General features: G+C 46.8%; 1 protein-coding gene across 2 annotated transcripts in view; it reads right to left on the bottom strand.

The window, feature by feature from the left end:
• Nucleotides 1-13,314, bottom strand: part of DOCK8 (dedicator of cytokinesis 8) — a 458,638-nt gene that overhangs the window by 280,971 nt on the left and 164,353 nt on the right. For both annotated transcript variants that reach the window (XM_063913931.1, XM_063913933.1), the window contains exons 12-13: nucleotides 11,236-11,372; nucleotides 1,012-1,099 (exon numbers count right to left, since the gene is read on the bottom strand). In XM_063913931.1, coding sequence (XP_063770001.1) covers nucleotides 1,012-1,099; nucleotides 11,236-11,372 — 225 coding nt within the window. The remainder of the gene's footprint in view (nucleotides 1-1,011; nucleotides 1,100-11,235; nucleotides 11,373-13,314) is intronic.

Below are 13,314 nucleotides of genomic sequence, written 5' to 3'. Positions count from 1 at the left end.
ACTCCTCACTCGCCTACTGATCTCCTACCTCTCCTTCTCAATCTATCCGCCTCATTTTCTACTTTTACCCTTCCAACTCTGCTGACCCTCTCTGACAATTGCTTCACATTACCAGCTGGTTGGTTGTTACTTTATCACCAGGAAAGTTATCACTTTTCAAGGCTTAGTACGTCTGGCCCATATGTATATAGTTATGTTATTATATTTGTTTATAAAAGGAAAGGTGTACCAGTCGACCTTAACCACTGTCGACCTTACACATGTCAGCCTTTTGTACCTGTTGACCTAATGTATTTCGACCTAGTCTATTTAGATACCTAATAAGTAATAATATATACAGTATGTCCTGTTTTCCCCTTATGTGATTGTAAAACTCCCACCAATCAGAAGCAGTTCCCAAACACAAACCACATTATTTTAAACCTACAGCTTCCAAAAATTTGCATCTAATGCAACCGATGGTGATTCTTAAAGCTGCAAACTGCATGCGGTTTATCACAAAGCCCATGTGATTTTTCAGTTATTAAAATAAATATTAATTAAATTAAAACAAATAATGAATTAAGTTTGACTGCATATTAATGTATTTTTTTTCAATTCTAGCCACTACCTAAATTGCCAATATATTCAGCTGATCCATGATTATTAATGTTCTCTTACGCATTACACTGTAGGGCATTATTATAATGAACCATGTTATAGCAGTTGTGGAAACAGCAGACACCTCAATGCTATTTAGCACAGGTAATTTATAAAAAAAAGCTACCTAAAAATCAACAAAACAGTCTAATTTCTCCACCTATTTTACAGTACCTCAGTGGTACCCATCTTAATCAGTACTCCAGTCAATAACTTACTCCTTATTTGCACATATAGTAGCTATGGAACATGCCCAGAATTTTTAAGATAAGACCTAATAATAAGAAGAAGAAGAAGAAGAAGAAGAAGAAGAATATCTAGAGAGCACAACTCTTACTGTAGCATACAGCTGCAGAGCACTGCTGCCCTCACCTGGTATACATTTTGTCCGTCTTTGCAAGGACCTCTTATAGTCTGCTAAGTGCTTGAATAAGTCTTCATCACTCAATTTATCTCCTTCCTGAAACAAGAAAAAGGAGTAGACGTTACATGTTAACAAACTGACAGTTATATCTATAATGCACTTTTATATCTCTAAAGCCACTAGATGAGAAAGTAAAAGATTTCACTCACAAGGGCCAATATGAGCGAGATCTTTTACTTTCTCGTCCAGTGTGTACACTCAATGTCGCTAACAATGCGCGCTCCCGCACATCGTTAATGACCCCCTCCCTCGTCTAAACATGTACAGATGAGGGAGGTCCTCGTTAACGACAGCCATGCTGCAGATGCAGCATGGGTGTCGCTCCCCAGCCGTCGCTCCCTTTCCCGCCGGCATCGGCAAGTGCGTATGCAATATCGGTGTTGGCGAGGATTGTGTAGTGTGTATGGGGCTTAAGCACTTAAGCCAAATACACACTAGTCAATATGCTCCTTGAGCGATATCGTCCGTGTTTCCCCTTTAAATCCCAAGCAAATAATATAGTATATACACACTGGACGATATTGCAAACGATATCGTTCAGTGACATCACCTGGCCGCCGCCCCGAACATAGCCAAAATTAACCTCCATGTACAGACAACCTTGTTAACAACCCACGGGAACGCACATCGTTAACGATATTGGGGCTATTCAGGTTTGTATTGGGTTATATTGTTTCTGTGCAGGGTAAATACTGGCTGCTTAATTTCTACACTGCAATTTAGATTTCAGTTCCAACACACCCCACCCAAATCTTAAGGTGCATACCCACTGGGTGTTTTTGCCCAGCGATGATGTGAACATCGCTGGCAGGAAAATAGCTCAGTGCATACACACTGAGCGATTTTCGCTGTGCCCAGCTATGTTCACGGGGGGTGAAGCACTTTCCACATTAGGAGACTGTGGAAAGTGCTTCACTCGGTTGTACAAACAGCCCGACGGATGGCAGCGGCCAGCGATGAAGCAGGAGCGTGCATCAGCACTCACCACTCATCGCCCGGCCATACACACTGGCAGAGTTTGAGCTCAAAACGCCAAAAGTGACCTACTTTGAGCTCAAAATCGGCTAGTGTGTATAGGCCTTAACTCTCTCTGCACATATTACATCTGCCCCACTTGCAGTGCAACATGGTTTTGCTCAATTGCTTACTTTTTTCATTTGCTAACAAACCTGAATAACCCCCAATGTGTGTACACACTGGACGATATTACAAACGATATCACTCAGAAGGGTCAAAATAAGCGATATCATTTAAAATATTGCCTAGTATGTACCCAGCTTTATATAAATCACTTTTGAGCATCGTATGAGCCTTTAATTATAAGGGAATAGGTTCTGTGACAATGATTTGCATTTGTAACCTTTTATGCTTCACATATATAATTTATACTATATATATATATATATATATATACATACATATACATACATATATATATATATATATATATATATATATATATTACTATAGGAGCCCTAATCAGATCTTTAAGGCGGCTAGTAATGAACTGACCTCATTTAACCTTGTAGTCTGCGGTAGACTGCAGGTTCCCACCATAGACTTCAATGGGGATTTTCCTCCCATTATAGCTTATGGGCTCCGCTTCAGTGACAGGCCAGGAGTGCACAGCCAATCAGGAGAGCGCTATGACGTGGTGCTCCCTGATTGGCTGGCAGTTCTCCAAGTGACAGAAGTCATGAGACAGCCCGGTATTTGGGAAAATAGAATCTATGGGGGTGATTCCGAGTTGTTCGCTCGCAAGCTGCTTTTAGCAGCTTTGCACACGCTAAACCGCCGCCTACTGGGAGTGAATCTTAGCTTATCAAAATTGCGAACGAAAGATTAGCAAAATAGCGAATAGACACTTCTTAGCAGTTTCTGAGTAGCTCCACACTTACTCGGCATCTGCGATCAGTTCAGTGTTTGTCGTTCCTGGTTTGACGTCACAAACACACCCAGCGTTCGCCCAGACACTCCTCCGTTTCTCCAGCCACTCCCGCGTTTTTCCCAGAAACGGTAGCGTTTTTTCGCACACACCCATAAAACGGCCTGTTTCCGCCCAGAAACACCCACTTCCTGTCAATCACATTACGATCACCAGAACGAAGAAAAAACCTCGTAATGCCGCGAGTAAAATTCCTAACTGCATAGCAAATTTACTTGGCGCAGTCGCACTGCGGGCATTGCGCATGCGCATTAGCGACTAATCGCTCCGTTGCGAGAAAAAAATACAGAGCGAACAACTCGGAATGACCCCCTATGTGTACACATGGACCCCCTTACCACCAATGGATCATTTTTTAGCGGTTTATTTTTTAACCCCTGGATGCCTACATGGACCCAAGAGGACCGATCTACATCGGATATTAGGTGATTTTTTTTTCTTTAGGTAACCTATGGATTTCTACTGGACATGGGGACGTGAATCGCTACGTGGGATGTAGGTAAGTATAAATAAATGTGAGTGTGCAAGTATGCTTTATTAAAGTTATACTTTTACAGTGTGCGTGCCTTGTCTTCATTGTAATATTTATTTTACAGGTGGAACTACAAGTACCAGCGGGCCCTTTAATGCCCCACATGGTGGTACTTGTGGTTCTCCAAGTACCAGCATGCAGGGGAGGCTTGCTAAGACCTGTCGTTCCACAGTTAAAACGAGATTTATGGTAAGAACTTACATTTGTTAAATCTCTTTCTGCGAGGGACTGTACACTGGGCTCCACAAGGATAGACATTGGGGTGCAGAGTAGGATCTTGATCCGAGGCACCAACAGGCTCAAAGCTTTGACTGTTCCCAGAATGCACAGCGCCGCCTCCTCTATTACCCCGCCTCCCTGCACAGGAGCTCAGTTTTTAGTTAACCAGCCCAATGCAGTAGCAGGAAAAGAGACGACAACGGTTAGTAGCCACATACACCACACTCTCACGATAGGAGAAGTGTCAGCGGCTAATGCCATACCAACCCAAAGAAGCTAAGTGTGTCAGGGTGGGCGCCTTGTGGAGCCCAGTGTACCTCGCAGAAAGAGATTTAACAAAGGTAAGTTCTTACCATAAATCTCGTTTTCTGCTGCGGGGTACACTGGACTCCACAAGTATAGACATTGGGGATGTCCTAAAGCAGTTCCTTATGGGAGGGGACGCACTGTAGCGGGCACAAGAACCCGACGTCCAAAGGAAGCATCCTGGGAAGCGGCGGTATCGAAGGCATATATCCTTATGAACGTGTTCACGGAGGACCACGTAGCCGCCTTGCACAATTGTTCAAGGGTCGCACCACGGCGGGCCGCCCAAGAAGGTCCAACAGACCGAGTAGAATGGGCCGTAATGTGAGCAGGAGCCGACCGACCAGCCCTCACATAAGCATGTGCAATCACCATTCTAATCCATCTGGCCAAAGTCTGCTTGTGAGCAGGCCAGCCCCGTTTGTGAAATCCAAACAGTACAAAGAGAGAATCAGATTTCCTAATGGAAGCAGTTCTCTTCACATAGATACGGAGAGCCCGTACCACATCCAAAGACCGCTCTTTGGGAGACAGATCAGGAGAAACAAGTGCCGGAACTACAATCTTCTGGTTAAGGTGCAACGAGGAGACCACCTTAGGTAAATATCCGGGACGAGTCCTCAGAACCGCCCGGTCACGGTGAAATATCAGATATGGGGAACTACAGGACAAGGCTCCCAAATCTAGCTGAAGCAATAGCCAGCAGAAACACCACCTTAAGGAAAATCCACTTAAGATCAGCTGAACCAAGAGGTTCAAACGGAGACTCTTGTAACGCCTCCAAAACCACCGACAAGTCCCAAGGAGCCAAAGGCGGGACATACGGAGGTTGGATACGCAACACACCCTGAGTAAAGGTATGCACATCAGGTAAGGTCGCAATTTTTCTCTGAAACCACACCGACAAGGCAGAAATATGAACCTTGAAGGAGGCCAGACGCAGGCCTAAGTCCAGGCCCTGCTGAAGAAAAGCCAACAACTTGGCTATACTAAATTTGGAAGCGTCATAATCGTTAGATGCGCACCAAAGTAAGAATGCCAGACCCTATAGTAAATCCGAGCAGAAGCCGGTTTCCGGGCCCGCAACATAGTTTGAATGACTGCCTCTGAAAACCCTTTAGCCCTTAAGACGGAAGCTTCAAGAGCCACACCGTCAAAGACAGCCGGGCTAGGTCCTGGTAGACACAGGGTCCCTGAACGAGGAGGTCTGGGCGTTGTGGAAGTAGAATTGGACGCTCTGACGATAGGCCTTGCAGGTCTGAGAACCAGTGCCGTCTGGGCCACGCTGGAGCTATGAGAAGCAGAATTCCTTTTTCTTGCTTGAACTTCCGAATTACCCTGGGCAGGAGTGACACCGATGGAAACACGTACGGCAGCCGAAACCTCCACGGCACCGCCAGCGCATCCATGAATGCTGCTTGAGGATCCCGTGTCCTTGCTCCGAAGACCGGAACCTTGTGATTGTGTCGAGACGCCATCAGATCTACGTCTGGAAGACCCCACTTTTCCACTAGGAGTTGAAACACTTCTGGATGGAGGCCCCACTCGCCGGCATGTATGTCCTGACGACTGGGAAAGTCCACTTCCCAATTCAGGATTCTCGGAATGAAGATTGCTGATATAGCCGATAGATGGCATTCCGCCCAATGTAGAATCCGTGAGACTTCCTTCATTGCCAGACGGCTTCCAGTGCCGCCTTGATGTTTATGTAAGCCACTGTGGTGGCGTTGTCCAACTGCACTTGAACAGGTTGCTTCTGAATTAAATGCTGGGCTAGGTTCAATGCATTTAAGACCGCCCGCAATTCCAGAATGTTGATTAAGAGGAGGGACTCCTCCTTGGTCCACCGACCCTGAAGGGAGTGTTGCTCCAGCACCGCGTCCCAACCTCTTAGACTGGCATCTGTCATCAACAGGACCCAGTTGGATATCCAGAAGGGACGGCCCCTGCACAATTGTTGGTCCTGGAGCCACCAGAGCAGCGACAGACGGACCTGCGGAGTCAATGAGATCATTTGAGACCTGATCGGGTGAGGCAGGCCGTCCCACTTGGCTAGAATCAGCCTCTGGAGGGGGCGAGAATGGAATTGAGCATACTCCACCATGTCGAATGCCATGAGGCCCAGCACCTGCATCGCCGAATGTATCTACACTTGCGGACGAGAAAGGAAGCAACGAATCCGGGCCCTCATTCCGAGTTGTTCGCTCGGTATTTTTCATCGCATCGCAGTGAAAATCCGCTTAGTACGCATGCGCAATGTTCGCACTGCGACTGCGCCAAGTAACTTTACTATGAAGAAAGTAATTTTACTCACGGCTTTTTCTTCGCTCCGGCGATCGTAATGTGATTGACAGGAAATGGGTGTTACTGGGCGGAAACACGGCGTTTCAGGGGCGTGTGGCTGAAAACGCTACCGTTTCCGGAAAAAACGCAGGAGTGGCCGGGGAAACGGTGGGAGTGCCTGGGCGAACGCTGGGTGTGTTTGTGACGTCAACCAGGAACGACAAGCACTGAAATGATCGCACAGGCAGAGTAAGTCTGGAGCTACTCTGAAACTGCTAAGTAGTTAGTAATCGCAATATTGCGAATACATCGGTCGCAATTTTAAGAAGCTAAGATTCACTCCCAGTAGGCGGCGGCTTAGCGTGTGTAACTCTGCTAAATTCGCCTTGCGACCGATCAACTCGGAATGAGGGCCCCTGTCCTGAAGCTTCAGGACTTTCTCCTGACACAAGAACAACCTCTTGTTGTGAGAGTGTCCAATAGCGCTCCCAGATGCACCATGCTCTGAGCAGGGAGGATTTCTTCCAGTTGACAAGCCACCCGTGGGCTTGTAGAAACCGGACCGTCATATCTAGATGACGTAGGAGAAGTTCTGGGGAAATTGCCAGGATTAACAAGTCGTTCAGATACGGCAGTATCCTGACCCTTTGACGGCGGAGTACCACCGTCATCACCGCCATGACTTTGGTGAAGACTCGCGGAGCCGTTGTTAAACCAAAAGGTAACGCCCGAAACTGGTAATGGAGGTTGCCAATAGCAAACCTCAGATACTGCTGATTGGACGCTGCTATAGTAATATGCAGGTAAGCATCCTGTATGTCCAGGGAGACCATGTAGTCCCCAGGTTCCAAGGCCAGAACTACAGAGCGAAGGGTTTCCATACAGAACTTGGAAATCTTCACAAACTTATTCAATGCCTTGAGGTTGAGAATGGGCCGGGAGGACCCATTCGGTTTCGGGACTAGAAACAGCGGAGAATAGTACCCCCGGCCCCTCTGCGCAAGAGGCACCTGTACTACGACTCCTGTATCCAGGAGGGTCTGTACCACCGAATGTAGAGTCCTTGTCTGGTCCAATGGGACGTCTGTCTGGCAAAATCGATGAGGGGGTCGGTTTTTGAAGGCTATGGCGTAACCTTGAGTGACGACTTCCCGTACCCAGGCATCTGAAGTGGTCTTCAACCATTCCTGGGTATACCCTAGAAGCCGGCCCCCCACCCTGGGAACCCCCAGGGGGAGGCCCGCCCCGTCATGCGCCAGGCTTATCGGCCTTGGAAGCTGGCTGACGGGCCGCCCAGGCTCTTTTGGGCTTTGGCTTACCAGGTTTGGAAGTGCGGGCCTGCTTGTTGTACGCCTTACCTTTTGCTTTACCTGAAGGACGAAAGGGGCGAAAGGAAGTACCTTTAGCCTTCGACACAGAAGGAGTGGTACTTGGCAGACAGGCAGTTTTAGCAGTAGCCAAGTCAGCCACTATCTTATTTAAGTCCTCCCCAAACAGAATATCTCCCTTGAAAGGGAGTACCTCCAGGGTTTTTCTAGAGTCCAGATCCACAGACCAGGATCTCAGCCACAATATCCGGCGAGCCAGGACTGACGTAGTAGAGGCCTTGGCTGCTATGATACCGGCATTAGAAGCCGCCTCTTTAATATAGCGAGAAGCTGTGACAATATATGACAAGCATTGTCTAGCATGGTCAGAAGAGATTTCAGCTTCTAACTCCAAGGCCCATGCTTCAATAGCGTCTGCAGCCCATGTTGCTGCAATAGTGGGCCTTTGTGCAGCACCCGTGAGGGTGTAAATCGCTTTCAGACAACCCTCCACACATTTATCCGTAGGCTCTTTTAGAGACGTGATGGTAGTGACAGGTAGAGCTGAGGAAACCACCATCCTAGCCACATGTGAGTCTACTGAAGGAGGCGTTTCCCAATTCTTAGACAGCTCTGGTGCGAGGGGATAGAGAGCCAGCATCTTCTTTTGAGGCACAGACTTCGTACCCGGGTTTTCCCAGGGTTCCTGACGTATATACACTAGGTGGTCAGAGTGAGGTAAAACTTGTTTAACCACCTTTTGACGCTTGAACCTATCTGGTTTCTTAGGAGTGACGAATGGCTCGGGATCATCCGTCATCTGTAGAATTAAGTTAATAGCCTCCAAAAGATCAGGAACATCCACATTTGAACTACCCTCCCCATCAGCCGTATCTGAGTCAGAACCTGTGGGGTCAGTGTAAGTGCCGTCTTCATCAGACGAGGTGTCAGTGACAGCTGTGGATTGTGAGGAGACAAGCGCTCGCTTAGAGGACCCTTTGGACTTAGGCGAGCGATGGTCAGACTTTTTAGTAGTCAGGGACTGGTTCAACTTCTTCAAATGGGCAGATAAATCGTCCGTCCACGGCAGGTTAGCTGCAGGGACCACATACGGTTGTACCGGCGTAGGGGGTCCCATAGGGGGTGTTAGTTTATTAACTAGCGTATGTAGAAGCGTGGAAAAAGCGGCCCACGGTGGGTCATTATGTACCTCCGTTGCCACAGTCCCCAGAACCAGAGCCCACAGCTGCTATATTCTCCTCATAGGGATCTGTGGCTTCAGTAACACCGGCAGTGTGTTCAGCCCCAGAACCGTTACCCTCAGAAGCAGACATGATATAACTTGCAGTATCAGGTAACACAGTACAATTGGCAGCAGCACAATACCTCTTGCCCAAACCCCTGCGCAGTGTAGTCAGCACTAGCAGAGATAAAAGGAGAGATATGGTGACTAAAATCACAGAGAAAAATACGTATTAAAGTATATCTTTGTGAATATCCTATATCAATATAAAACCTGACGCACCAAGCCCCCTCAGGTTATAGAATAAAGGGATAGCAAGTTGAGTGAAAGACACAAAATGGACACCACTCAGCTATCTAATGCACACACAGATAGTCACAGTTTGTACAATGCAGAGGTTATTACTAACAATAATAATGCACTGGACTAGCTTATATATATATATATATATATATATATATATATATATAGCTATACAGTCAATAGATATAACACTACACAGTAAGAACTGAATGTATATCACAGGGTAATTGTACTAGAAAACCCTGACTAAATGCACTCTTTCTTAACTAGCACTGTCTAAAAAGGCAGGTAGAATACTTAAGTATCATATAAAGTCACAGCAATGACAACCACGCGGCTTTACACAGGAGGATTTGCCCAAGCAGTCCCAGGAACAGTGAAGCTGAGAGATAATGGCGCCCAGACACTGACAGGGAGTGAGGGAGAGACAGATATGCAGCTCCAGGGTGGGAACATTTGCTGAAAATGGCGCCCTGGGGCTGGGGGAGGGGCTTCAGGTCTAAGCTTTATCCCCCTGCTGGCAAAACCACCGGGTACTGTGGGCTACTGAAAATGGTTTAGAGAGAACACCTGACCTGCACCCATTCCCTGGGGATCTAGTGGGATCGCCTGTCCTGCCACAGTTTCCACCGCCAGCCCACGCGGCCCGCCTCCCACTGACCGCGCCGGATCGCGATAAAAACCGGGTCCCGCAAGCAGGACCCACTTACCACCTCCCGAAGCGCGGCCACGCGATCCCGGAGAGCCCCCGTCATGTGTGCCTGACGTGAAGAAAACCGGAGCCTCCTGCTGTAGTTACCCGGCAACCAGGGCTCGGGAGTGTACAGCGCCGCTGGGGAGAGCTGGAGCTGCAGCAGTGAATATCTTCTGACATTTACCACCGCCGCTGCCCTTGAAGTCTTCACTTTTTTCTTCAAAAAAAGCTCTTCTTAGGGCTGCCTGGAGCAGCCCCTCTGTTATGTGCCTGCTTACTGCAGCACCAATTACAAAACTGAGCTCCTGTGCAGGGAGGCGGGGTTATAGAGGAGGCGGTGCTGTGCATTCTGGGAACAGTCAAAGCTTTGACCCTGTTGGTGCCTCGGATCAAGATCCTACTCTACACCCCCCAATGTCTATCCTTGTGGAGCCCAGTGTACCCCGCAGCAGAAAAGACAATATTTATTCTTCATTTTACACACTGGCTATCAGCCGGGCACCCACCAACAAGTGCTGTGGACAGCCTCGGTCTTTAGCCTTAGCCTTTGGCTACCTGGTTGGGGGGGGGGGGGGGTCATCAGTCAACCCGGAACCCCAGCCAGGGCTGACTAGTTGGGGGGGGTGATGCTGCTGCCGCAGGGACCAATATAAACGTATCCCCCGGCTGCAGCATTATCTTCCCGGCTAGTGGAACTCGCTGCTGGTTTCAAAAATACGGGGGACCCCTAAGTCTCCCCCCCGTCCCTCCCGTGTTTTTGGAACCAGGACTGGTCCGAGGGCCCCTTGCTGGGTGTTAAAATATGGGGGACCCCCTGGTCAATTTTTCCCCCTGTATATTAGCAACCAGGACTGGCTGAAATAGCTCGGGGCTGGTTATGCTTTGAAGGGGGGACTGAGTGTCTTTTTTTATTTTTTACTGTGTCAGCACTTTTACAGGCAGAAGCATGCATGGACCTCATTGATCTGTGCATGCTTCCATCAAACTCGCCAGCAAGAAGCTAGTCTAATTATTGGAGAGATTTTGGTAATGTTTTAGGTGCAAGTTGTAAACTCACACCCTATTACATTGCCCGAGTTTGGATGCAGGTTTTGGCATTATGAATTTTGGGACTGCAGGAAACATTCAAGTTTGCATGTTATCGTACCTTATTACATTGGTCGAGTTTGAAAAATGTGCGAGTTTAGCGCTAAACTCGCACATTTGTACAAACGCGCACCCCATTACATCCCGCCGTTAGTATGAAATAAGCTGCTTCATAGGGTTTTTCTTTACAATCATATGATGAATTACAGTAAGTATTTTGTCAATGAAAATACAAAGAAGGGTAGGTCATTCACCTGCTTGAAGAAAATGTTGTGTGTGATTGTGGTTGGCTTAAATGGTGATGTTGGGCCTTCATCCACTGAGTTTCCTCTATCAGAAAATCTTCTTGTGGGGCCCAATGAGGATCTTCTCTCACCAGCTGCTAGCTTACCTTTGTAAGTAAAAATAATTATGTATAGCAAGTTAATTTACTATACGTAGCAATAAAACATATTAATCATTCAAATGGTAAAACCACAAATGTGATGTAGAGTGAAATATTGAAATAACTGCAAATATTGTAGTGAACATAAAACTTACTCTATTCGTTTTTTTGCACTAGATGCAAGTAAAATGGATTACAGGAATTCCTCTTAAGAATTGAGGTACAATGGGGCAGATGTATTAACCTGGAGAAGGCATAAGGAAGTGATAAACCAGTGATATGTGCAAGATGATAAAGGCACCAGCCAATCAACTCCAATAATAAGAATTTACTCACCGGTAATTCTATTTCTCGTAGTCCGTAGTGGATGCTGGGACTCCGTAAGGACCATGGGGGAAAGCGGCTCCGCAGGAGACTGGGCACAACTAAAAGAAAGCTTTAAACTACTGGTGTGCACTGGCTCCTCCCACTATGACCCTCCTCCAGACCTCAGTTAGGATACTGTGCCCGGAAGAGCTGACACAATAAGGAAGGATTTTGAATCCCGGGTAAGACTCATACCAGCCACACCAATCACACCGTATAACTCGTGATACAATACCCAGTTAACAGTATGATAACAACTGAGCCTCTCAACAGATGGCTCAACAATAACCCTTTAGTTAGGCAATAACTATATACAAGTATTGCAGACAATCCGCACTTGGGATGGGCACCCAGCATCCACTACGGACTACGAGAAATAGAATTACCGGTGAGTAAATTCTTATTTTCTCTAACGTCCTAAGTGTATGCTGGGACTCCGTAAGGACCATGGGGATTATACCAAAGCTCCCAAACGGGCGGGAGAGTGCGGATGACTGATAAAGCTAAATATTTATCGTGTATATAACCCTTTATGAGGTCTAAGAACAATGTACGCTATCTACGTAAGAAGTACCGTAAGGGTACGCAAGTTGCGTATCGATCGCTTAGCCGTGATCGAGACGCTCAGGCGTCACGTTCACTCACGGCCAAGTGATCGCAGGCAGGCAGACTATTGGCTGTTGACTTATCGTAATGATTCGCTATAGCGTAGCAGCGCTCGGGACCACGAGGAGATCACCAGCGATGCAGACGCTCACAACGTTAAACCTTTATATCTATACCTTTAGCAATGAAATACACAGCAAACCTTAATGTAGAGACAAAGTGTAAGTGCAACCTTGTGTAACCTGATTAACTACAAAGCTGCTTGAGTGTCACCGATGCTCAGGGAGTACTTAACACTATAAAGAATACACAGATACCTGGGCTTAGGGTCCGAAACCTATTATGTGTATTATGACTATTATACTTGCAAAAGGAATCACAGTACAAAGCATACACTACAATATAACATAAACCAACTAACCAGATAACTACACGGGAAATACAATACAATTCAAGTCTAATCAAGGAAAAATACGAGAGAAAGAGAAGAGAGGGAGAGAGAGAAATGGCTCACAGTAAGACAATATGATTACGGAGAGAACTTACGCACAAGGGGAACGATCGCATGCGCCTCGATATCCAGCTCCCGATTATCAGCAATGAGAACCGTTGAAGAGAGTGAAGTTAGATATGGTCGGCCTGCTATTTATGCCCCACACACAATACAATTCAATGGTCCCTACAATCTCATTGTTCATTGGACACAGGAATTCGGCTTCGCATTATAACAAAAGGTCATAGGTTGATTCATACAGGTGGGCTGTGACTATTTCCAACTGCTCAGGTGGGAGGGAAACTGGGTTTCCCGCCGCATGGGTAATAAAGTGCAAATAAAGTAAATGTTCATAAACTTCTTATGTCCATAACTATTCGCACGAGCGATTGATCTGCTTCAAACCAACACCGGAATATTTCTAATTAAATATTCTTCCGATGGATACTAAACACCACTGTATTACTCCTGTCTGACCCTTCG

The sequence above is a fragment of the Pseudophryne corroboree genome, chromosome 1, assembly GCF_028390025.1.
Source record: "Pseudophryne corroboree isolate aPseCor3 chromosome 1, aPseCor3.hap2, whole genome shotgun sequence".
NCBI classification, from domain to species: Eukaryota; Metazoa; Chordata; class Amphibia; order Anura; family Myobatrachidae; genus Pseudophryne; species Pseudophryne corroboree.
The sequence above is the reverse complement of the archived record's forward strand: the minus strand, read 5'-3'. Positions and strand labels throughout refer to the sequence as shown.